At 47.8% G+C, this 25,888-nt stretch overlaps 1 protein-coding gene across 21 annotated transcripts in view; it reads left to right on the top strand.

Annotated features, from left to right (window-relative positions):
- NCAM1 (neural cell adhesion molecule 1) overlaps positions 1-25,172 on the top strand; it is a 298,485-nt gene extending 273,313 nt beyond the window's left edge. For 5 of the 21 annotated variants that reach the window (XM_016148999.2, XM_036220174.1, XM_036220178.1 and 2 more), the window contains 6 exons: positions 3,529-3,653; positions 6,853-7,033; positions 17,276-17,483; positions 18,470-18,586; positions 19,660-20,475; positions 21,956-25,172. In XM_016148999.2, the coding sequence (XP_016004485.2) occupies positions 3,529-3,653; positions 6,853-7,033; positions 17,276-17,483; positions 18,470-18,586; positions 19,660-20,475; positions 21,956-22,076 (1,568 nt within the window). In that variant the 3' untranslated portion in view covers positions 22,077-25,172. Of the gene's footprint in view, positions 1-3,528; positions 3,654-6,852; positions 7,034-9,643; positions 10,004-17,275; positions 17,484-18,469; positions 18,587-19,659; positions 20,476-21,955 lie in introns of those variants that run through there. The other 16 variants (XM_036220181.1, XM_036220182.1, XM_036220183.1 and 13 more) reach the window with 5 other exon arrangements.
- Positions 25,173-25,888: the final 716 nt, after the last annotated feature.

Here is a 25,888-nt window from a genome sequence, read left to right as displayed (position 1 = left end):
TTTTTCTTTTCAAGGTACTGCTATTTTAGTCTTTACATAAAATATTTGGGAGGGAGGGGAGAAATTTTGACTCATGGCTGAAGCTAAACTCAGAGGGCGTAATTAACCCCACGGGTTTTCTTGGAGCAACCTGCCGATTGCTTTGAATTGCAAACCAACATTTACAAATAATCATGATATTGGTTTTGCTGAAATTACCCATAATGATTTCAATCAGGGCGGCTGTCTCTGAACAGAGTGCATATTGGGACCCTCTAAATAATCTCCTCTCAGTGTGTGTCTCAGTAAAGCAGAGAGCCTCCGGAGCGCTCGGGCCCCAGCCCTTCGGCCTCAGTCCCTCTCTCCCTTGTCCAGTATGGCCGAAGAATTCTTTTTGCAGAGTGCTCAAGATATATTTTTTTTTCTAATCTTAAAAAAAAAAAAATTGACCAACAGTAAACATCTGAAGATGCATAAGATTAAACAAATATACGTAGCCACAAAGTTGGTCAAAGTTCTATGATGTCCGTTGAATATGAGCTTCCTTTAGACATACTGTTATAGAAAGGTTTATGTTTTTACACAAGGGCCCCACTATCTTTTTAAATTGATCATAACTCAGGTTTTTTTTCGTTTGGCAAACAAAACCTTGTCTTATTCACCTTTAAACTCCAATGCCTAGTAGCCTAATAGAGTAACCTAGTAGGTTAATTATTTGTTGAATAAATCACATTTAAAGCACTCTAAATGAGACACCTGAATATTATATAAAATGCTCTAAATTCTACGAGAAAGTAATACATATCAGAGTAGCATGGTTGTCACTCAGGTAAAATGATAGCAAGTGTTCTAACTTTGACAGATGCTACAACTGTGTTCTAATTGTGGTATAGCTTTTAGTGGTTCCTCTGTGATTCCGATGAAATTTTTTCAGAAACAGATCCAAAGGAGAGTGCCTTTATTGGTTTCTGCAGGGATTCCTCAGTGAAATTTTTATTCATATGTCTTTGCAGAGACTTGGGAGTCTCATCAAAGATAGAACTTTTTTGAGATAACTTCTTAAAAATTGATTTTAAAAATCGTCAACTCTGTGCCTTAAGAAATATGGAATTATTGATTTGGGGTTATATTTCCCTAAAAGTGGATGAACATCTTATGTTTTGTGTTCTGTCTTTTACAGTGTCGTGAAAATAGCCATGCCGATCCTGATAGTCCATCCTAGGCAGTGACTGTCATTGTGTTACAGCGATGTCCTATTGAGAAGCAGCCCTAGAGAACATCTGGTTCAGTAGTTTGCAAATGTGGAGACTGAGGCAGTGGCCTGTCCAAGGCAGCAGACCCCCCTGGGCTCTACCATGGCGTCCTTAGCATTCAGTTTTAAGGGGACCTTCACAAACAGCAGAGAGAGTGCCCTCTTCTAAATAGATATTCCCCACAAAGCCAAATTCCGTGTTTGGCGGTATTGATTCAGCCTTGGGAACCCATGCTGCTCAAATCTGAGAGGAAATAATAAGAAAGGTGCAGCCACAGTAGCCCCAGGGGATTAACTTTTATTTCCTTTCCAAGGAGGCCTTGGGGGAAAGACTGGGTCCCTGCTTGGTGGCTGTGTTGGAAGGACCACTGATGCCACCCCCTTCCCTCTTTCTTGAGGCACATAGGCCGTTTGTCACAGAGTCAGTATTGCGATTCTGAATACAGAAAGTTATAATAATTAATGTCCATCTGCATTCAATCCCAGGTCACCACCTACCCTGGTTTGCCTGGACCTAAGGGTTTTTCCAGAGTGTAATGTAAGACTTGGTGTGCTAACACCTGGAAAGTCCCAAGCTAACTGGAGTAAGTTGGTTACCCTAATTCAGTCAGAGAATAGAATTTATGAAATTCTGCTGCACATCTTACTTCCACTTGTTCCGCACTGGTGATACACAGACCTGCCTTACTTCAAAATTCACTTCACTTTGAGTTTCTTCTTAGCACTGGAACATCCCTTGACGTGATCTAAAGCAAATTTCAAAATATTTTCCATTGAATAGTTGGGGCCAGTGGCCATATAGTGGCATAAAAACAGAACAAGTCTTTCCCTAAAGCCCATTTATCTTTTTATTTTTGTGTTTGTTTCCCCTTAATTACTGGTTGAAGAAAACAAAGAACAAGCAGAGCCCTCTCTAAATTACTTTATCCCTCAGACATTAAGGTTACGCATCTTCCCTGTCGCAGCTTTTATGTGTGCGCATTACTTACTACTACTTGTCAAACCTAAATGTGCACACCGATGATTGCCTTGGGGTAAAATCAGAGTCTGCATTTCTAACGAGCGTCCAGGTGGTGTGCACGCTGCCGTTAGCTTTCTCTCTCTGGCTCCTCCCTGTCTCAGAGGAAGAGTGGGACGCTGGGCCGTTTTGAGGTTCCCAGGGCAGCTGAACGAGGAGGGCAGGCTGGACTGGCCTTGCCGGCACCTTCTCACAAATGACCCAAGGTGCACTTTTGAGTGACTAGCTCCAAAACCTGATGACAAGTCTTTGGCTCTTGTCACATGTCTTTCTTCCAGAGATCAAGCCAGGACAGCTCACGCATAAAGGAACTGTTTTGTAGGCTCTCCCAAATGTTCTGAGGCCATGAAATAGGCTCAGAGATGGTTCCCACAGGAAATGCAGGGTTCCCAAATGCCTTAAATCTTCATTTTAGCTTTTTACATCAGATATTTTCTCACCTCATTGTTTTCAGCATATACTAATGAACTAGTTTCTCTTAAAGTAAATCAGCGTCTTACTCATTAAAGAGCCATCCCAGCGCTGGTAGTTTGTCACATACAAGCTCATCTTCCTTCTTGACCTTGGTTTCAGAGTACTACATGCCGAGCGCATACCGTAAATAAAGAGAAACATCGACTTTTTTCTGTTGAGAAACACTAAAGACATTTTTTCTCTCGCTCTCCTCACAAAGAAAAGGACTTTAACGATTGTTACTTTAATATAAGGTGCCAAGGATTATCACTCAGTCAGCTGAGCTATAAATGCAGGATACTTGTACGAAACTTGCCTATGGCAAATTGTGCTTTATTTAATCACAACCGAAACACAAATTATTTTTTTAATGAACTTGAGTAATAAAATTACTTAGATATCCAGGGAAGAGACCCGGCTGCTTTGAAAAATTGTATTATGCATGTAAGCTTTCTCCATAAATGCTTACATTTTCCCATATTTCAAGCTGTTTCTCAAAATGTATCCGGTTTATAAAAGTTAAATCTGCAGTTCTAAGAGCAGCTAACAGAATATGCAAGTACCAGTGAGAGACAGAAACAAAAAGCCAATTTCTAGAATGATAACAGGACTGTGCTTGTGGGGAGGGTGTTTCCTGGAACACTCCAAAAGGCACCAAGTTAGGGCATCTAACTGGAATCCGAAATTTTATATTTACTGCATTTTAACCACTTGAATTTCTGAAAAAGCAAGGGTCCAGCCCCACCCCATCACTACATCCCATTCTGATGGATTGAATTTTCATTTGGTGGAGGAAAATGTCATGCGAATTAACTGGCCGTTGCAGGGGAACCCAACGCTCCTAAGCTCGAAGGGCAGATGGGAGAGGATGGCAACTCCATTAAGGTGAACCTGATCAAGCAGGACGACGGCGGCTCCCCTATCAGACACTACCTGGTCAAGTACCGAGCGGTGAGTGGCCTCCTTCCCCAGTCGCCACCCCCGCCCCCGCAACCCTGACACCCCCTTGTTGATGCAACAAGCAGCATGCAAAGCCCAGGCTAGACGAGGCGGACAGAGTCACTCTGTGGGGCCCTGGTCAGGATTTTAAATCTCAAGATTGACCCGCAACTGTTACTTCATGTACGCACTGGGACCATGTTAAGACCTAAAATGACCATGGTGGTAACAAACTCATACCATGATTGATTTTTCTGCCTCTTGAACTTCTGTACAAAGTTATTTTGCCATTATCCAGTATATTTTTTCAAATAACGTACTGATATCTAATAATTGCTACCTTTAGTAAAGTGCATATTATGGGCCAAGAACTGTGATTACATGCATTTTCTCTCCACAAGAACCCTGTGAAGTAGATCTTACGATTATTGCCACTTTGCAGAGGAAGTAACCGGGGCTTATGCAGTCAATAACTGCCTGATAGGACACAGCTGGGCAAGCTAGGGTTGGAATCCAGATCTGACTGAAGGGATTGGGTTAGTTCCCTCACCTGCCCTTTAGCCATACCTGAGCTGTTCTAATCCTGCTAATAATTAACTTGGCTCTAAGCCTTTTCTCCCTGGTTGGCTCACCACCCATCTAAGAATTCTGTCATTCCACCTTTCATTCCTAATTCCCAAATTGAGAAGCATTTTTTCCTTTTTGGTTTTAGAATGACACTTGGCCATTGCCAACCACAACAGTTGCTGAAAGATTAGAGGCGGTGTCCGAGCACTGGGAATAATAGCCTTTTGCTAGGGAATGGGAATTAATGAACCAGAGAGCAGTTGTCCTTCTTCAAACAGCCCCCCAGAAAGGCTCTTTCCAGGAAGTTGACTTACTCCTTCTCTGCCTTTTGATCAACCACCATCGAAGTGAGATGTGAGCCCTTAGCTGGTTAAGCTTACACGGGGTCAGCACAGCACAGAGCCATACCTGGCGTGCTTCTCAGCTGGTGGACAGACCTGTCAATCCAGTCAGCCCTTTTCCACTTAATTGCAAAGCCAGGTATGAGCTGACAGCAGAGGAAGAGCCTCAGTTGACTTCCCTCAGGCCCAGCCCAGAAGCAGCCCCATGCCGGAGGCTTACTCACTGTGAGGCAAAAGCAGGGACTGGGCAGGTGGCCCCGCATAGCCTACTGGTCACGGACAATGTGGTGGGGTGGGATACTCCTGGGCACCGTGACACTGCTGTGGGCCAGACAGATGTGGGATCCAGTTCCAGCTTTACCAGTTACCAGCATATGATCTGAATACGCCATCCAGTCTTCCAAAACCTCCATTTTTCCTTCTGTGATATGAGAACAAAATAGCTTTTCAAGTTTTTGTAAAGATTAGTTGTAATACATGCAAAGAACCCGAAATGTGCCTGACACTTGAAGACCTCTATACATGGTAAATATAGTAACAACTACAAAGATGCTGGCGAGGGCTGGAAATTTCTCCCATAAGAGGCCACCTTAGATGTCAGTTTTCCACAAGAGACCCATGCCAGGGCAGGTCTGCATTAGAAAGACGACTGGGGAAAACACTGAGATGTGTTAGATTTCAACAGCCTTAACCGTCTTCGCTCTCCCACTTCAAAAACTTAATGTTTGCTAAACACTATCTTGACTGTATATTATTAATACGTATTATATAACAATGACTTATTTCTTAAATATTTGCTTTATATTCTGGTTGTCTCTTTTGTAATGTTTGCCAAGGAAAGAAGCCTTTATGAGAAATAAGGGGAAAAGGCAGCTGTTTTAAATTAAAAAGGGTCACATGGTGACATATGCACAAGCTAACTTCTTTAGGATCTAAGGAAACTGGCATTCCCCTGGTAGCATTTCCTCATGGTAGTTACAGCCATGGTATGAGCATGTCTTTGACTGATACAAGTCATTTTTCCTAGAAAGATGGCTTCGCTGTAAGAAAACTCTTCCTTCAGCCTCAGCCACGGTCTAGACCACCTTTCGGGTGACAATGCTAGTGTATTCTTCTTTTCTGAGGAGCAGCCCATCATTTAGTAAACATTTGTCAAAACCTTCTCATGTGCCCAGCGTACACCTCTTCAAAGATCATGAAGAGGGGGGCTGAGCAATTGTGACACCACCTGAAGACTTCTCAGGAAGTCTTACAACCTCCTTTCACTACTGTTGTGTTAGGGAGGTGATCACCTAATGATGGTTTGATAAACTTCCACTCAGAACAAACTCGTTGGAGAACGTTTAGGATATAACTGAAAAGAATATCCAATGAGAAAAAGGGGATACTCGTAACTCCGGCTGCAAATTTGGCCCTGGGTGTGTCCCATTCAGCTGAGTATACCTTCCTTGTGGGTGCTCTGAGCACCCCAATGCTGAACCTGACAGCAGAATTTGCCCCTAAGATGCCTCCAGCTGTAGTTGTAGAGACCAAGGTACACTGCATGGAATAGAAAAATCCAATTCAGTTCAACAGATATTTGTTGAACTCCCTGCTATGAAAAGGAAAGATCACAGTTTTGGGCCCAGATGCACTTGGCCCCAACCGAGGCTGCCTCTGTGGCTTTGGGAAGTCTCCTAATGTGTCTCACTTGCCTGTTGTCATGTTTAGTAAGGGCCTGACAAAACCCCTTGCAGGCTTGTTGTTGGGATACAAGGAGAAAATGTGCGAAAAGCCTTTACTGCAGTGCCTGCCTGGCACATAGTAGGTGCTCGATAAATGACAGTTTTTATTGTTAATAAAACTGGATTCTATGCAGTGTTCCTATGTCAGGGAGGTGAGTTACACACCTAGTGTGAGCGACATTCTGAAATAGGACAAGAAACATATTTATTACTTTTCTAGAACGAATGTATGCATATGTGCCCAGCATTCCAGAGTGTAGCTTGGGGGGTGGATGGGGCCGGCGCTTGAATTCCTATGTGCCCTGAAGGTGATGGGACATTGAAGAATTGACCCCACACCACACTGGCACCTGCTACTGTTTGTATTTGTGAACATGTAAGGTTGACCTCCTGACCTATGTAATCCTTAGGGTTTTTCAGGCTGGTAAAGAGTAAACACCATGTCCTACCATTGGTTTTTATTTTTAATATTTTGCACCAATAGTTACTGACTTTCTCAAGTTCTTCTTAGCTGGTCTTGCCAGTGTTTCTTTCTAATCCTTCCTGGTGTCCTGTGTCCCTCCTGCCGGTTTCTCCCAGAAGCTCTCCTCCGAGTGGAAACCAGAGATCAGGCTCCCGTCTGGCAGTGACCATGTCATGCTCAAGTCCCTGGACTGGAATGCTGAGTACGAGGTCTATGTGGTGGCTGAGAACCAGCAGGGGAAGTCCAAGGCGGCGCATTTTGTGTTCAGGACCTCGGCCCAGCCCACAGCCATCCCAGGTATGAGCGCCTCTGCTTTCTGTGAGTTTCCCGCTTTGAATTAATGCACAAGTGCTGCACCTCCTAATGTGCCTGAACAGCCCCTGACAACTTGCTTGCTTCCAGCCATTCTCATGATTGGTTGACCATGCGAAGCTTAGTCTTGCTTTGTACCTATCTGTGCAGTGGATTGAGATGTACTGGACTCCCAGGAAGGCTTGGCCAGGCAGCCTGGGGCAAAGGTCCTGTGTCATTTGGCCTTGAAGGACTGATGCTAAACCAGTCCTTTGGACCCTTCAAATGGGAAAAATCCCCATTTCCAGCTAAGGTTCGAAAGCTGGTCGAGTAAGGATCCTTTTTGAGACCTTATCTGCCATCTGCCATTTCAGACAAGGACCATATAACTGTTTTTAAGCGCTTTCTATCTGATGCTTGCTTACCTGCACAACCATGGTTCAAAACTCTTCTCTGTGGGGACCCCAAGAGAAGGAAGACATGGTGCCTAGTTATTTAAAAATCCCTTCTGCCAAGGGCCTCTCAAATGAAACAAAAGATAAATTGAGCCACTTACAAAATAAATGAAGAAAGTAGATGCCGGAAAATCCCATCCATGAAAAACAATTCAGTCTGCTACAAACCATGATGGGAGCAGTTCTCTTCAGAGATGCAGGTCCATCTCTAGGGATGCGGGACCAATGCAAGTGTGGGAATAAAGTGAGAGTTCTCTTTCTGGCCCACCTACCTTGCTGGTGATGGCCCATCTTCTCATTTACCAAATTCCTTAGACCAGAAAGAGATCTTCAGCATCACTCTGCTTTTCCAGACCAGCCAAATGCCAACCACAGGCAGGAGAGGCGGGCATAGAACATAGCTACAGCCTGTTGGAGAGGGCCCCATAAACTCTCTGTCATGTTCAGGTATGAGAGGAGGATGTTCGGATCTCCTGGTGGTCTAGGTCTGGCCCCTATCACGCTTGTCCTGTTTATAGCATTTGCCCAGGCTTCCTGCTCAGTTGTCCCATTGCTTCTCGCAGTGGGAGAGAGGCCAGAAAGGATGTGGGCTGCCCACTACATGGGGCAATACGTGTGAAAGTGGGTTATTCAGGTAGCAACAAAATGAGATCAGTGTGTGGTTCCCAGTGGTTGGTTGTGCTTGAATGTATGTGTCTGACAGACGTATGGGGCCTCCAGGAACTGGCAGGTGGGTCCTAAGCCATAGATCAGAAGCGTCGATTGGTCTTACCCTCTACATTGTCAGGGAGGCCCCTTAACACTTGCTGGGGTGGGCATGTCTGCACAGGTACTGGTCAAATGGTCAGTGCCGAAGGTAAGGCACCTGAGTGTGGCTACAAGAAATGTCCTCACTACTGCTTAATAAGATGCCCACATGGAGGTGGCCTCGCCATCCTCTGCTCCTTCCTTCTTTGCATACTTTGGTCAGTTTTTCCTTGTAATCGACAGTCTGGTCTGAGTGTTTAGATCTGCTCGGCCTTTATGGAACACTGAGGACCTGAGGCGTGAGAAGCTTGAGTAACCCCTTTACAGCATGACAGATTCCTGATGGCATTTGTTTCCTGGATTAATACCCCATAGACAGGTGGCTTGGACATGCTGTGTTTACATGCTGAGTCCTACCAGCAGCATCAGCTTCTGGGGTTGGAGAAGTTGGGGTGAGTGTGTGTCAGATACAGGAATTCTGGAAAGACCTCGTCTTCCAGAGCCCTGCCCACAGGAGATGTCAGAGTCCTTCTTCTTAATCATCCAGGAGCCCAGTTAACCCAGAGAGGATTGGAGGGGCTGCTCACCTCACTCACAAGGGCTCTGGGGCTCTTCTGTGTGGATCTTAGAGGAGGTGGCTCTGTGCCGCGTTGGACTTTGCCAGCCATGGCGTTTGGACCTGAGGACGAAACCTCTGAATTACAAGATGTATATTCATGGTGGCGTTCAGTGGTCGGCAGGGTGGTAGAAGGTGAGGGGACAGAACTAGATTCTCTTTCATAGCACTGTGGATGGGAGGATCATGCAATAAGAAAAAGAGTTCAATTCATAACTGAAAAGCTGGCCCCCATCCTTGCGCACAGTTTGCTACACACAGTACAGCAATCAAATGCATCTCCACCACTACATGTAAAAAGCTCTAGTGACTAGAAGGCTCTGGGTAGGCTCGTTGCCCGTATCTGAGAGACCTCACCTTAGTCAAAGATAACACTCATTTAATCAAACTCTTATATTTTACTGTGGAGGCTTCTGTTCTCTCACTTTAATTTCATTTGCTCGCTGACCCCCTAACCCCCAAATTCACCCTGCTGTGCTGCTTCTGGCCTTGCTGAGCTTCCGAACTGGCCTGATGGTGGTAATACCGCACTGAACTCTTCTCTAACCTTTGTCAGTTTAATTTACTAAGTTGAATTAACCTTTGATTCTTGCATTTTCTGTATTTGACCTAATTTTTTTTTCTTTTTATCTATTTTTTTCTCTGTTTCTGTCTCTGCCTTCTCTTTCCTTCTCCCCCTCCCCTCCCTGTGTCTGTCGTCACACATATCACCTTGGACGTCACTGGGACATCCCCACTGCCACCTTTGTTTTTAAACAACCACATTCTCTCTGGGGACCCATTGCTTGGTGCCTGCAGCGACCTTGGGAGGCTCCTCTGCGTCCTACACCTTTGTCTCATTGCTTTTCTCTGCAGTGACTCTTCTTTTGCTCTGTTAGGAACTTAAGAACACGAAACAATTAAATTTGCTTAAAAGCCCAGTTCCTATGAGAATGATCAGAGCCCCCTTTGGAAGGACGAGTCAGGACCGCCACAGCTATGCCGCCACGCACTCTGTGTGGAAGGGGAAAGTTTGGCAATTGGAAAAAGCTGGTCCTCCAGACATTTTACCATTTATCTATACTTTTGTGCCACTTCATAAGGTGTTGACCCCTCTCTTAGTGGCAGCGCAAAATATTTTGGAGCTCTTTTCTTTAAACAGTATTAAAAAAAAAAAAACCATGATGCTAGGTTTACAGAGATGTTTCTGCATATCTGCTACTTGTTGCATTTTATGTTCTTACCTGAAAATGATGTAGCAGAGGAAGATTTCTGAGTACCCCTAAAGCTTGAATCAGCTTGTTAAAATCACCACGTGCCCCCATTCTAACCCCATGCTCCTCCTCTGCCCCTCAACACATAGTTGGCTTTGCCCGCATTTCAGCGCCCATAGTAAGGGAGCCAGAGCACTGTGATTCACCTGAGCATTTTGCTGACATGATGGCACATTAATTCACTGTGTTGCCCCTGCAGCAGAAGAAAGTGAATTTGCTGAGTATTTACTGGGGCTGACCAAACATTCTGGGAGCCGCTTTGGCCTGGTATTATAACCAGCACCCTATGCTGGCTCTGCGAATAGGGCCAACCTGTGATGTGCCTAACACCTGCCGGCTTCATGAGATGTGGGTCTCCCAGATTGGGTGATACCTGCCTCAAGGCTGCAGATTAGCGCAAAGCTTCGTGTCTTGGAGACTGTGGTTCAGTAGTGACCCACATTATCTCATAACTCTGTCTCCTAGGTTGGAAGCATCCACTGTGAGCCAGACATAAGCCTTGAGCCCTCCCCATACATGCTCACAGGACTGAGGGAGGGGACAGGCCACTCCCAGACTGGAGTGTTGATGAATTGGGACTCAGTCAGCCTGTCATAGTTTCCAAAAGCCCCAAGCTCTCTATTGGTCAGTGGCTTTAGTGACATTTTTAAAACTGGTGAAAGCCAGCTGCTCCTCTCTGCTATTGGGAATAACCTCCCCATGTGCCCAGGAGGGGAAGTAGCGGGCGTTTGCAAAAGTCCCACATGGAGACTCCGGGTGAGTCCTGCGCAGTGAAATCAATGTATGTGCCTGGGGATGGAACTTCTACTGAATAAAAACTCCCTCCCTCCATTGTGGTCACGTCATTCCACATATCTCATCTCTGAGCATCTCCACAGAAGTCTGATTTTTGTTCTTTTTGGTCTCTTTATTTTTTGGTTTTGTTGTTATTTTTTGATGTTCAAAGACTAGACTTTCCTTTTGGGAATCCAAGTGATCCCATGGTTTGCAAGGCAGAGCTGCCCATGTCCTCATCACTCACAGTTTAGAGATTCCTATGCAGAAGCCAGAAGCCGAATGCTGCCCAACAGCTTACGCAGGGTACCGCCTCTGGGCCCAGCCCCGGCTGCCTCTAGCTCCATTTCAAACCTCTCCCTCTGGGATCCCTGATGACCCTCCCACCTGGGCAGCAGAAGCAGCATGGTTCTTAGGCACAAGGCAGAGTGTTGAGAGGCACATGGTGCCTCTGGGCCTGGTGTGAGAATCCCAGGTCAGTTAGCAAGATCTATAAAGAGGGTTATAGAGAGAGATATGGGACCTCACACAGATGACCTGTCACTGTTCTCCTGGCTCCTGGCATGCTCTCGATATCCTCTTGGGCAGAAGTCACATGTTCACCCAGGAACACTGATCTCAGAGGTCTGCCTCCCCAGGTCCCAGTTCTACCCACAGGTGAGGGACAGTGTCATCATTTCTGAAGGGACTCTTTGGAGATCTGGCCCAAAGTGAGGGGAGGCCTTACAAGGCCCTGTCCCTTCATCACATCCCGGAGCCAGGCAGGCCTCAGCTGAAGCAACTTTGGGGTCATGGCAGTGGCTGCGTGTACCCAGGCCATGGTTTGTAATGGATGCCTTTCAGGAGACCCCATGAGGACCCACACCCACTCCTACTGAACACTGAGCTTTTGGTTATGGCTGCGGCCCCAGCCCTGCCAGAACCCCTAAGACATTGGCGCTCAGAGAGCGCCGCAGGAGTGAGTGCTCACTGCCTGGCTCCACGCCCTGCCTCCGCACCCTGTGTCCGCGCTGCCTGCTGCCCACACCCCACACACCGCAGGGTGCCCCTGCTCACTTGGGGGATATTTATATGGCAGGTTTGGATCACGTTTTTGTACTAATAAGAATGATAACATTGTTGTGTAGATAATCGGCAAGGCCTTTATGAAGTTTACATCTTTGCATTATTAAAGGAAATAACAGTTCATGTGAACTCTCCAGTGTCTTTTGATTTTATTTGATAAGTTGTGTGTCCTACAAAGCGTCCAAAGTCCTTTCCTTCCACTTCACATGGACCTGGATAAATTTGATTACCCCAGAGGGCCTTTTAAGTTGCACCCCGAACTTGTAGCCTGCTGAGTGGAGTGATAGCAAAGGAAATGCTTTCCTTCCCCTAGGAGGAGCTGTGCATTTATCTCAGCTGAGCTGAGAGCTGTTGGGGTCACTGGCTCCTTGGCCTTTCCAAGGCCCAGCAGGCAGAGGGAGGGGAACGTGCCTTTGCCGAGCCAGGAGGTGGTCACTTTGGTGTCAGGAGCACACTCTGGGTCACCGGATAATAACTCTGTAGCAAGGTCTCCCAATTTCACAGCTCCCTTTAAAATGCCCTAACAGAGGCCTCACAGAGTGATCTTGTGATAGACTGAATCAGAGAGAAAGTTCTCGTTGGCAAACCCTGTTCTGTTTATAATCACACTTGGTTGGACACTACCTGCAAGCCCCAGAGTCCAGCCTTCTGGTTAGCAGATTCCTGGCAGGAACAAGCAGATGCATCAGTGGTTTGTGAACGAACCAGAACCCCAGCCCGACACTTCTGAGGGTCGCGGGCTGGAGGGGGTATTTCTGCTGCACCAAGATCCTGTGGCACAATGACTCACGACCACGCAGGCATCTGTGAACGTGAGACCCATATTCCCATTTGGAGGCACTTAAGAAAGCAGGCATACGTAGGTCTCAGTCTGGGAGCAAGCCAGTTCAGTGTCCATCTCTCCCACACCAGGAACCACAGATGGCCAGCTCTGGCTTTGTACCCTCACTGTGCAGGTCAGCTCCTCCCACGGAGGCCACGGAGGAATTGCTCCCAAGAAGCGCTCTCTGCATGCAGGTCGCAACCGTCAGGGGAGGTCAGGAGGAAGATCGTGCAAACATAGACCCCAGGCGTTTTTTTTTTTCTTTTTCAGTTTTTAAAATGTTACCTATGATGCAGGAGATGACCTTTTTCCCAGGTTTCATTTACTAAACAATTCTGAAACAATCACCAATAGATAATGAATGTGGGTTTGCCTGAAACACCCTTTCATCTGTATCCTGGCATTTCCCTATTTATGCTTTTTGTAAAAGCTACACACACTCTTTCTCCAGCTTGAGGAGCACCTAACCTCCTCTAGGAGCCTAGGCTCTGAGTGGTGAATCGAGTGGTCCCTTTTCCTTTGGGAGTAGTCTCTACTTTCCCTTCATTGACCTAGTGCAGGAGTGCCCAATCCCCGGGTCACAGACTGGTACTGGTCCATGGCCTATTAGGAACCAGGCCGCACAGCAGGAGGTGAGCGGCAGGTGAGCGAGCAAAGCTTCATCTGTATTTACAGCCGCTCCCCAGCACCAGCATCACCACCTCAGCTCCACCTCAGGTCATCAGGCATTACATTCTCCTAGGAGCCCCAGTCCCTGGTGCCAAAAAGTTTGGGGACCACTGATCTAGTACATCAGTTAGGTCAAGGCCACCAGGTGGGACTCCGCAACTCATCCTCAGTGGTGAGGATGCTGCTTATTGTAATAAGCAGGGAGGAGAAGAGCTAGAAACAGTGGTCTTCCAACTCTAGTAGACATAAGGATCACCTCGGGTCAAATTTGATCGCCTAGATCAAATCCTGATTCCTGAGCTCACCCCTAGAGATTCTGATCTGGTGGAACTGGGGAGCCCCAGAATCTAAAGTTTTTAACAAAACATCCCAGGGATTCTACTGCAGGTGGAAAAACATTACTCTGAGGAATTTATTTTTTTTGTAAGAATAAAATCACGAGAATCAATGAATAAAGATGGGACCTACTGATGAAGGCTGTTTTAGTCTTCCAGGAAAAAGCCCTTCTCAGTCTGCACCCTGGAGGAGATCGACATTAGGGAGTTTGTACCATATCCTGGGTGGTGTAAGATGTCAATGTGCAGTGACAGGCTCTTATGGTTGAAGAGGACTTGAAGGTGTCTTATATCCCAGGCCCTGCCCGGTGCAGGAGCCTTTTCTAGAGCATTGCAATATTCCTAAGAAGGGGTGTCTAGCCTCTGCTTGAATGCCTCCAGTACCAGGGAGCTCACCCACTGAAGCAGATCACACCACATTTACTTACCTCTGTGTGCTAGTTCTTTCTCAGAGCTGAAATCTGCCTCCCACCCCTCATTCTCCATCCACTGGTGAAACCAAATAAGATGACTCTCCCTTCTCATAACACATCTGTAAATATCTGGAGACAGCATTCTCCTCTCCAGGCTAAACACCTGTTCATTTGTTCAACAAATGTTCTTTGAACATTTCCTATAAGTTGGGTTGTTCTACATGCTGGGGAGACATAAGACAGACAAGGTACCTGCTAGGACGTTCTAGAAGATGCAGCCAGATTAAAAAAAAAAACTTGTAAATGAACGGAAAATGGCAGATAGTGGTAACAAAAGACTAAAACAGGTAATGTGGTAGATCGGGAGTAGAAGTGCCTGAGTAAATAAGAGATGGGAGATGGGGTGACATTTGAACTGAGGTTTGCAGGACAACAAAGAGCCACCTATGAGGTGATGAGGATGGAGCGTTCCATCCAGGTGTGGGATCAGCAGGCCCTGAGGTGGAACTGGCCAGGTGTGTCCAGCAAATAAAACAAAAGCTCAACCTATTGGAGCACAGGGATGGGGTATGGGGTCAGAGCCATGAGTTGCAATGGTTGGAAGAAGAGGAGAGTCCACAACACAGGTAGGACCTTTGGGCCAGAGAATTTGAATTTTATATCAAGCGAAAGGGGAGACCACTGCCCTACTTTTTGCTTTATGCCAGTCGGACTCTTTGGCCTCTTGGCCTTCCCCCTGAATTTGCTGTCATGTTGGCCTTCAGAACCAGGATAGCCCTCCAGCTAGGTCTTCTGAGCCCAGAGCACAAGTTGGACAATTTCTGCTGACTCTCACACACAGAACAGCTTCCCAGAAGTTTATTTGCCCTCTTCAGAGATGTAATTAGTTCCCTAAAACCATATTTAGGTATAAACCTCAGAGTGCAGAGTTAGTGCCATTGAGTCCAAAAATATGAACGTTCTCCCCCCACATAAGTGCCTTAGACCCCTTCTTCAGGAGGTAGGTAGGCACTTAACACCTGTTGGGTACTGATGTCAGGAAACTGTGAGGGTTTCCAGCCCAGTGTCGGGGGATGGAGAGAAAGCCCAAGGCTGATTATTTCTTCCTTATTAAAGAATTCTTCAGATCAGGAAGGCTTGTGTTTCTCTGCTTCTTTGGGTGGAATGTGTGAGGACAGGGGGTAATGGAGTGATGGGTAACAGGTAACGGCTTTGTTCTGCTTTAGTGATCTGCTAGGGGAAGGACACACTCTAGCTGACCGCAAGGACCGTGGCCAGTTTCCTGCTGCCACAGCCCAGAGACAAGGTGACCAGAGCTGGGTCCTCAGAGTACAGAGCACTTTGCCAGCCTCAGGCCTTCCTGAGAAACAGGTTGGGATCTTCAGTGCAGGTTTGGAAGGGACCAGCCAGAGAGCTTGAGGAAGAAAGTCTGGGAAGCAAGACCAAGATCCCAAAGGAGCCAAAAGTATCTAAGAGCTTGAGAGTCTTCTCCAGTGAGAGGCCTGGAGTGCTAAGAATTAGGTTGCAAGTGGTCATCTCTGTCACACTAGGCTGGTAGCAACCTGTACCCCAAATGGTCATTTGAAATAAAGACAAGCAGAGTGGGGCTGCTGCTGGTTGCAGGACCTGAGCAGGGACCCCTCGGGCAGACAAAGGAGACCCTCCCACCCAGAACACAGACAACATGGAAAAAAGAAAAATGCATGGCCCGTCGATGGCTCCCATCACCTTGGGTTACACGTTCCTTCCATTGTCTGGTATGGTACACATTGGCAGGCCACTGGGCCTGTCCTGGTCCTCCACAAAGGCGTAGTGAGACCCAGGCGTGGCCACAGATCCTTCTTGCACTCAACAGATCTGGGTGATCCCAGTGGGTCCTGAGGACCCGGGAAGCTTCAGGTGAGGTCTGGTGGTGGGATGCGCCTGCAGTTCTGGAACCGACTCCTCTAAGAAGAAGGAAAGCAGAGCAGAAGTGCCCCTGTTTCAGTCGGGGGTCATTGTTTCCACGCTGGCTTAGAGGTAGGGCTCTGCACGGGCTCTTCTTTCTGCAGCGTGACCACTTGTCACCCAGATGCTGGTGGGAATCACCTAGTGGTCAGAAGGCCCACTTCAAAGAAATAACATCAATCATGAAGGGGCCCTTGAGAGCTGAGAGTGGGGTCCTTCTGTGATACCATCAATGGCCCAGGGCCTTGGGATTTTTTAGGTGGACACCAAGGCAATAAGACAGGTCAAGTGATTCACAGTGAGCCCAAGCTGGGGGTGCCAGAAGCTACTTGAATGTGTGAATGTGCCTGTCTGTGGTGGGCATTTGTCCTGAGTATGAACGAGCCTGTCCATGGGTGTGTATCTCTGGGTGAGTCTGCTGGCTTTCCTGAAGTCTATTCCAAACATGCCTGAGCTCCCAGATGGTGAGTATCCCCAGACCTTTCTCCTTGCCCACCAGGCCCAGGGAGGCCTTCGTGTCTCCAAAGTAATGGCTTCATTCATCTTCCCAGGTGCAGTGCAGAAAAATAAACCATGAAGCCATTGTGGCCCAATGCCCAATGCTCCAGGGTCCTCTGGAGCTGTCCCTAACGAGGGGAGACTTGTCTAGTATATCGGACATCTTGTTGTGATTAAAATCGCCATAAGGCCAAAGGAAGCCCTGAGAACCCTCCACTGCCCCGATTGGGACCATGTCCCTGACTGCTCCCAGAAGCCACAGCCCTAACCTGAAATCAGTGAGCATATCCTGTCTGCTCCCAGGGCTTGTGGAGGATACAGCTAAAGGTGGTGGGTCTGGGAGAGGCTCAGAAGTTGAGAGCAGAAATGGAAACCCAGTTCCCCGTCCCCAGTCTCATCCTAACTTGTGGGTGCCTCAAGCCCTTGAACCCTGGTCTGTGAGATAAGGCTGCCATCCCTCCCTCTTGAAGATAATAAAGAGACCCTGTTGTCTCAACATGTATGACACCAGGGAAGGTGTCACTCTGAACACAAACGCCATGGCTTTGTTCTGTGGGCTCTACCCAACCCTTGGGCTGTTGCTCTGCAGGGTCCAGGGTCTGCATCTCAGAGTGTTAACCGCAAACCATCCCTCTTTCTCCCTCCCACTCAAGCCAATGGCAGCCCCACTGCAGGCCTAGGCACCGGGGCCATCGTGGGCATCCTCATTGTCATCTTCGTCCTGCTCCTGGTGGTTGTCGACATCACCTGCTACTTCCTGAACAAGTGTGGCCTGCTCATGTGCATCGCCGTTAACCTGTGTGGAAAGGCTGGGCCCGGAGCCAAAGGCAAAGACATGGAGGAAGGCAAAGCTGCCTTCTCGTGAGTACAGACCTGCCGCTGCTGAGGTCTGGGCCCTGCCCCAGCCTAGCGGCCCGGCAGCTGAGCAACCTCAGTCTTCCCACTTGGAAACCTTGAGGGGAAACAGCATTTGAGAAAGGCTTCACAAAGCCTGGCCTCTGGGATCGCTGTTTGAAAAGTAAACTCTTGGGGCTCTAACCCATTTTAGAAGAATTTCATGGAAATTTGAAAATCCCTGCCTAGGTGAAAATGAGGGAAATTTTCAGAGCTAAGCTTGGAGAGGCTGGAAACTGGAATGGAGGGGTCAGCATTTGGGAGACACACTTGCCTTGCTGTGATTCATTCATTCACACATCACTCAACAAGCATTTATTGGAAAGCTGCTATGGGCAAGGCAGTGTTCCCAGCCACTAAGGTACAGCGTGGAACAAAACAGATAAAAATTCCTGGAGCTGACAATCCAGATGCTGTCTGCTCCAGCATCTCTGGAAAAACAGATCCTAAGCCGGTTAGCAGAAGTCTTCGTAGACTGTCTGTCTGTCCCTGGGTGGAGCTGAGCTGGAGCACGGCAAGAAGGGACAGAACAAGGAAATAAGTTGTTTAGCACCACTACATGCCAGGAACTGTATATGCATATACACATATGTATATATAGGTGCATATACATGTACATACTTGCACGTATATAAATATAAATTATTTGAGCATTTATCTGTGCCAGTAACTGTGCTAAGCACTTTACATTCATTATCTCAATTAAAGTCATAACAGCTGGGTGAGGTAGTTACTGTTATCTGCCCCTTTTTACAGATGAGAAAATGGAGACAAGGGTGAGCAAATTAGATGCTAGCAAGAGTGGGGACTGAAGATGAAGCACTTGGGTCTGGCCCTAGATGCCCACCTGGCCACCTTGGGCCGAGCCTAGGTGCCTGAGCGGTAGCTAGCTTCCCTAGGAGCCCTCCTCTCCCCCAACTTCTGGGATTGAACCAGCCAAACTCTCTTTGCAGGAAAGATGAATCCAAGGAGCCCATCGTAGAGGTGCGAACTGAGGAAGAGCGGACCCCAAATCATGACGGAGGGAAGCACACAGAGCCCAACGAGACCACGCCATTGACAGAGCCCGAGTACGTAGCAGGGAATGGGGGCTGGTACCTCCTCAGCAGAGCCCCGCACCCACCTTATCACCCTGCCCACACCTCCCATGCTGCCCACCCACAACCCCTGGCCAAACATTGCAGGCCAGGATTCTGGAGCCCTTGGCCAGAAATGCCTTGGCTGAGAAATGCTTGACCCCACTCTCTCCTTGAGAGAAAGCATTCTCCGTTCCATTAGTGTGGCTGTGGGTACCCTTAAAGTGCTGTTTGCATAAGTGGGATCCCTGGATCCTGACCCCAAGTCTCTCTCACATACACACACATCCTGGAAATGACTTAAGGGGGTGACATTTCGTTGAGAGAAGCTAAGCTTTGAGAGACTTAGCAAATTCTGTTTGGGGTGTCCAAGAATTCTAGGGTTTTCTGCATTCTTCCTAAAAGGGTGAGAGAAGTTGGGGACCTGGTAAAGCCCCCTGGGTCTCCTGTTCTCAAAAGCCTCAGGAACTCTCAGTGAGAAACCATGTCTGGCTGTGGTTGTAATGACTGCCTGGCTCTCACGGGTGCTGTGCGTGTGAAAGGAATGGAGTTTAATGGAAGAACAAAACCTGTGGCTGGAGAACCCATGGTTTTTAGGGGCTGTTTGGAACATTCATTGTTTGCCTGTTCCTGACTTTCCCCATCACTGTCTGTGGAGCCCTGCAGAGCAGCTGGGCTCCAATTCCTCGGGGACTTAGGACGCCTGCTGTGGTGGACACTGAACGGAAGCCTCTCTTTGAGTCAAGATGCAGGCAGGGATCAGAAAGTCCCCGACCGTGCATAGGGAAGGGAGCCCTGTGCAGAGAGCTGGAGGGAGCCGAGGGAGCCAGGGCCAGCAGGTCCCTATTAGACTGACTGCCTCTTTCTCTGTCGTTTCCTGTTTCCTCTGCCCACCTGGGCATGTGCTTCCTCTCGCGTCCTCGTTTCTCTGTGGGCCTGTGTCCATGCCTGTGCATAACTGCATGTCTTGCCCATGCCCCCCTCCTTGGATTCAGCCCTTCCCCCTGCTTCTCTGTCTCGTCTCAGCTTCATTGTCTATTCTCTTCTACTTCCTGTCCTCCCCACAGGCTGCCTGCTGACACCACAGCCACTGTCGAGGACATGCTGCCTTCTGTCACCACCGTCACCGCTAACTCTGACACTATCACCGAAACCTTTGCCACTGCTCAGAACAGCCCTACCAGTGAGACCACCACCCTGACTTCCAGTATTGCTCCCCCAGCCACGGCCACGCCTGACTCAAACTCTGTGCCCGCCAGCCAGGCCACCCCTTCCAAGGGGCCCAGTGTCACCACCTCCTCCCCACCCCCAGCTTCAGCCCCCAAGGTGGCCCCCCTCGTTGACCTGAGTGACACCCCAACCTCAGCCCCTGCCGCCAGCAATTTGTCTTCTAGTGTCTTGGCTAACCAGGGGGCTGTGCTCAGCCCAAGCGCCCCTGCCAGTGTGGGAGAGGCCTCCAAGGCCCCTCCAGTGAGCAAGCCAGCCCCTACGCCAGCCCCTGCCTCAGCTGGGGCAGCCAGTCCCCTAGCAGCAGCGGCTGCCCCTGCCACAGAAGCCCCCCAGGCCAAGCAGGAGGCTGCTAGCACCAAAGGCCCGGACCCTGAGCCCACCCAGCCCAGCGCCATGAAGAGCCCAAGCGAGGCAGCCACGGCCCTCACTAGCCCGAAGAGTGAGGCTGCCTCCATCAGCACCACAAATCCTGCCCAGGGCGAGGACTTTAAAATGGACGAAGGGAACTTCAAGACCCCAGATATTGACCTTGCAAAGGATGTTTTTGCAGCCCTGGGCTCTCCTGCTCCCGCCGCTGGGGCCAGTGGACAAGCCCCTGAGCTTGCTCCTTCCACTGCAGACAGCTCTGTTCCGCCTGCACCAGCAAAGACCGAGTACGGCCTCTCTTTGTCTGCTGTTGTCGGGTTGTGTCCCGTGGTGGTGTGCGTTTGTGCTGTGCTGTGTCCTCCCTGTTAGATGTGTCCTCAGCCTAATCCAGGGCTTCTCTGAGGCAATTGTCAACCAAAGAACTGGGATAAGGCAGAGAGAGTTGGAGGGGGCGGGGGGGTGGGGGAGGCGCAGGGGGGAGGCAGAGAGTAGGTCCCGGCAAGCAGCCGCCCACTCACTAATTAGGCCATGTTAATTATGTTTTATTCTTATCCTCCTAGCGGTGGCGTCTGTTTTCCCTGGGGGAGCCCTTGCAGTTGGGCCGCTGATGAGCATAGATTAGGAAGTGAGCTAAAGAGACCAAAGTGCCCTTATTGGCCACCCTGAGGCCCATAGGCAGTGTGTTATGCAGTGTCAGGCTGTGTCCCCACAAGAATAGCACTGTTATGCAGGAAGCAAAGAGGCAGACCTGTGTGGGGAGAGGATGCAGTCCAGAAGACCCCAGCACACTCCCGCCCAGATGCCCACACACCTCCACCTGCTCTTACTTCTCCCGCCCTTGGGTGGCTGGGAAGACTCAGTTCCTAAATTCAAGGGAAGCCTCTTAATGTTTAAAAGTTTCTTAACTGTGACACAGTGAAGTTAAATGAAGAGGCAACAACTGGGGCTGGGGTCTGAGCCTGCCCCAGTGTATCCTTAGACCAGACTCTGGCTCCTGGGACCGACTGAGGCAGAGTCGGACCTGAGGCCGATGCCAGATAAGCGGTGGTGCTGCCACCAAGAACTGCATGGGGACCCTCCCCAGGAGCCACGGATCTCAGTCAAGAAGGGAAAGGACTCCAGTAGCCCTGCCTAATCGACCCCAGCCAGCTCCCCCAGTCCCATGGCAGCCCCCTCTAGCCTCTCACCAGCCTCCCAGGGAAAGCTGCCTTAGGAACAAAGAGCATTTTCTCACCCTGCCCAGGCAAGCCACAGAGATGTTACCACAAAATACAGAACACAGGGTGGGATGGTGTGGGGACAGGTGGTTTGCAGAAGGGGCCCCTGGAGTTAGTACTGGGGAGCCCAGCCCAGCACACCTCATTTATACCAAGCTGAGCTGCTGCCGCCGCAGCCCATCAGGGTGAGGGAAAGCTGCGTCTCCTACCTGCTCCCCCACCCCCAGTAAAGACAGAGACCCTGGCATCAGATTAGGGCTGGAGGTGGGAAGGTCTCATTCCTCAGATTCAGTGGCTATCAACTTTGGCTACACATTTAGAACCACGTGGGTACTTTAAAAATTCACCATGTCCAGACCAATTGAATCAGGATTTCTGGAGTATGGCCACAGCATCAGTGATTTTTAGAGCTCCCAAGTGATTCCAGTAATGCAGCTGCAGTTGGAAGCCACTGTGCTGCTACTGGAGCCCCTCCTGCAGGACGGGCTGAAGTGGGGGTGGGGCTTACTGCAGACAGTGGTCTCAGTGCTATTTTCCCCATTCTTTGCAGGAAAGGCCCTGCAGAAGCAAAGTCAGAGTGCCAGGAGACAGAAACGAAGCCAGCGCCAGCCGAAGTCAAGACGGTCCCCAACGACGCCACACAAACAAAGGAGAATGAGAGCAAAGCATGATGGGTGACGAGAGATGAGCAAAGATCAAAATAAAAAGTGACACAACAGCTTCACCAGAGCATTTCCAATATCTCACACACAGACACACATATGCAGACACACACGTACACACACACACACACGCCTCATTCCTCTAGTGTCTTTTGCCTTTAAAAAAAAAAGCTAAACATAAACATGGGATCTCCTTTTTGTAGGTTTATAGAAAGGGTTCCTTTGCTGCACACTCACTCGCAAGAAAATGAGACAAAAAGGTTAAACCCACAGCCAAACTAGGACACTCCGTTCCCTGAAACCATTTAAAAATCAAACAAAAGGACCCCAAATTAAGAATCTAGGAAGCTCAGAAAGAAAATCTAGGTTTAGGAAGACCACACTTGGTGTTGCCCAATTGGCACAGACCAGTTTCAGAGAAATACTTCCAGGCACTAAGACTAACCGAATGAACAAAGTCCAAGTTTATTTTTATACTTTCAGTCGATTTTGAACTCTGTAAAACCTCATAAATAAGTTATGATTTCTGTTCACTTTGTATTTGTTCAGTATGCAAAGTGTGTCACCCTTTCTAGCTGAATTCAATTCCCACGTAGACTCTTGTTTTGTAGGAAGAATGCCAAATTGCAGCTTCTGGGGGGTAGATCTCAATTTGCAGTATTCGGATTTCTTTTACTTTACTTTCCTTTTCTTCTTTTTTTCCCCTTCCTGCCAACTTTGTTTTCCAGTGTTTACAAGTTGACAAATGTTTGACTTCGATTGTGTTTAAAGGTTCATGTAAACTAACTGCCTTTTTTTCTTTTTTTAAGTTATAAGTACTGCCTAGGGGTGGGTAAGATCATGACAGGCTTGTATGAGCATAGGACAACTGTACACGGTATGATCGTTTACAGTGGTGCTTCCCCCATTCTGATTTGACATTTTTGCCTGTGACCAACTTAGGCGAAAATCTGTCTCGTGAAAATCCATCTTCTTCCGGGATGGTTTTGCTTTTTGGTTCTCAGTTCTTTTTGTGTTTCCTTGGGGGTTAGACCACTTCTGATTAGCCACCACCCACCTGTATCTGTGAAAAAGGATCTGCCCCCGCCCCCCCCCCCAGGCGCCTGCGTCCTTCCTTTTGAAGGATTCCTTAGGCTTTGTCGAATGAAGCGGAAAAGATTGTATAGTTGGGGCTGGTCTTGGTGAACACACGTTTTTACCCCAAACATCCCCTTTTTGTAGAAAGCCAAATAAAATATATACATACAATTTCCTTTTGGGCCCAGAATCTAGATTTGAGCGGAAGAGCATGTGTGCTTCAGGGAATTAGTGTCTTTTTTTGGAAATCTGTTGAAGTAAAGTAACATCGGCCTTCTGTTCACTTAGGCAGCATTTGTAGAAACAAAAGAAGAAGGAAAAAAAAAAAAACCTGCTGTCTGGAGTCATAACACAACTTTCCTGGATTGGAAACCAAGTGGGGGGAAAAAAATACAGAAACTTTAAGGGGAATGGGAGGGGGGAGAAGGGAAAAGCCAGCCCTTTGTATAGAAATTTTGCTTTTTTTGTTTCTCATTCTACTTTAGAACTGCAAGCTTGTGCACTGTGGATGCGTGAATATTTTAGTGTGAAACGTGTTTTTGTCATAGTATTGAAATAAAACTTCAACATAGTTTGGTTGTGGAAGGTATAGCAGATAGTTCAGAAAAAAAAATATTCAGGAAATAAAATAACTCAAAAGGAATTGAAGCCTTTGAATAAAGAAAAGGAATAAAAATGATTATGATGATGATGACGCTAAGTAAACAGAATTCAGGACTCAGCATACATTCCTTTCCTAAGGTACAAACAGCAAGAGGTGAGGATGGCGAGACTGCCCCTGAGTCCGTTCTGTGGGCCACACTTCCCAAGGTTCTGACACTTCTGCAGTCCAATCAGTGGCGATACGCTAGATTATAATTTCAAACTGTGAAAAAATAATGGTCTTGTCATTTGCTAAATGTGGGGTTGTTTTGCATTTTCTCAGCTCCTGGGGATGGAAATGGAGGATCCCAATATACACCGCTCTGGCCCCTTGGATTCTAGGGCCTGCACAAATCTATGGTTCAAATGCACAGGCCCTTAGGAACAAGAACCGTGAAGTCAGTTCCTAGAGCACACAGCAGAAAGGGAGCTCCTGGGTGTTTGAGACAGGAGGACCCAGCAGGGAGCGGTGGGCTCTTCCTATCACCAGGTTGTCAGCGGGATCAGTTCCTCATCTTGTGATGTTGACGGCTTTGACCTCTTAGGCTAGGCCCACACTGTACCTCATGAAAACTGTGCATTTCATTCCGAGTGGTTGTGGTTAGGCAAACTGGTTTTGGTTCTGATGGTTAGGAAGAGAAAGAGGTATAGTCGACCCTCAGATAACCTGGCCCAGGGTGGCTGACTGCCCCCCTCTGCCCAGAAACCTGGCTCCACCATTAGCTGGAACCCAAGACTCTGCCCACCTTCTGGTCTGCCTCTCTCCCGTTTTACATAGATTTGTCTCTGCATGCGTGAGCTTTCCTTTCCTCAAAAAAAGATAATAAAACAGAGTAACACTTTCTCTGAAATCAAAGAGGGAGTCACTTTATTTTCAAGATGTTCTATCTTTTATGTTAAGAGATAAAAGCTTATAGTTTTCCTTTTTTAATTTTTTGAAGGAGGGATCAACTCTACCAGTTTCCGATGTCTATGTGTCTATATGTGTATGTGCCGTACATATGTATTCACATAAATGCCGGCATGGCCAAGTTCTGCAGGGGGGGCACTCTGGTGCCGTGCACGGGGTCTCCAGATCCTGAAGGGCCGTAGTGTATATAGTGCAGCTTTTGAAGTGGAACTCTATTTTCACACTTTTTTATGGAGCCTTCCAAGTCCCAGGTTTTCACTCTAGGCTGTCTGTCTGGATGGTGGTTTTCAGACCTCCATTGACATCCCTACCCAGCATTCCCAACTTCGGGGGCCTTCTCTCTTGTTATAAACTTTTTACCAAGTGAAACATCGAGACCACCTTTGTTTCCATTCTCACTGGTGTAAATACTGAGTACTAACTGAGAATTTTGACTTTGCATTCTGTCAGAATACTTGTGTTCAATAAAAATTGAAAGAAAAAAAAGATCTGTTATGGTCAAGCTGAATTTTATTTCGCTTCTGTGAGAGTCTGTCGTGTGAATCAAATGTGGAGGTGCCTGCAGTATTTTATTTTTTTTTGACCTTGTGAGCAGGGTCAGTTAAACCCCGTGTCTTGAGTTCATGTTGCCTAAACGATGGTTTCTAATTTTTTCTCTCAGGTTAATGGAGGCCTCGTTTAGAAGGACCAGATAACATATTCGAAAAGATTTCATGCAAACCCTTGTTCTGCCACTTTCTTGTTGACTTTGGAAGAGTTACTTAATCTCCCTGAGACTCAGTTCCCTCTTTTGACAAACTGGAAATACTAAACTGATAGAGTTGAGGTACTGGCTAGTGAATGAAGCAATGCATATGAAAGCCAAGTGTAGCTCTTTCTTGGCATGTAGCCTGTATTCAACAAATGGGAGTAAGTGCTGTTGGCATCCCAGATGTGTAATAGCATCCAACCCAGTTGGAATAACAATCTACACCTGAGCTCCAAAGTTCTAACCTCAGGTAGATGCTTGAGGCTTATTCTGGATATGTGATGCCTCTCCTTATCACATATCCCTTAGTGAGGGATGTGAACCGATGGCTTAGAGCCTCAGCACTTTCAGCCCCTGAAATCTGAAGACTGAGCTATCAGGGTGGAGAAAACTTGGCCTCAGCTCAGAATTCCCTTGGATGCTGTTGTCCAGCTACGTTGGGAA

The sequence above is a fragment of the Rousettus aegyptiacus genome, unplaced genomic scaffold (genome assembly GCF_014176215.1).
Source record: "Rousettus aegyptiacus isolate mRouAeg1 unplaced genomic scaffold, mRouAeg1.p scaffold_m13_p_5, whole genome shotgun sequence".
Lineage (NCBI taxonomy): Eukaryota > Metazoa > Chordata > Mammalia > Chiroptera > Pteropodidae > Rousettus > Rousettus aegyptiacus.
Note: the sequence above shows the minus strand (reverse complement) of the source record. Positions and strands in the feature narration are given on the sequence as shown.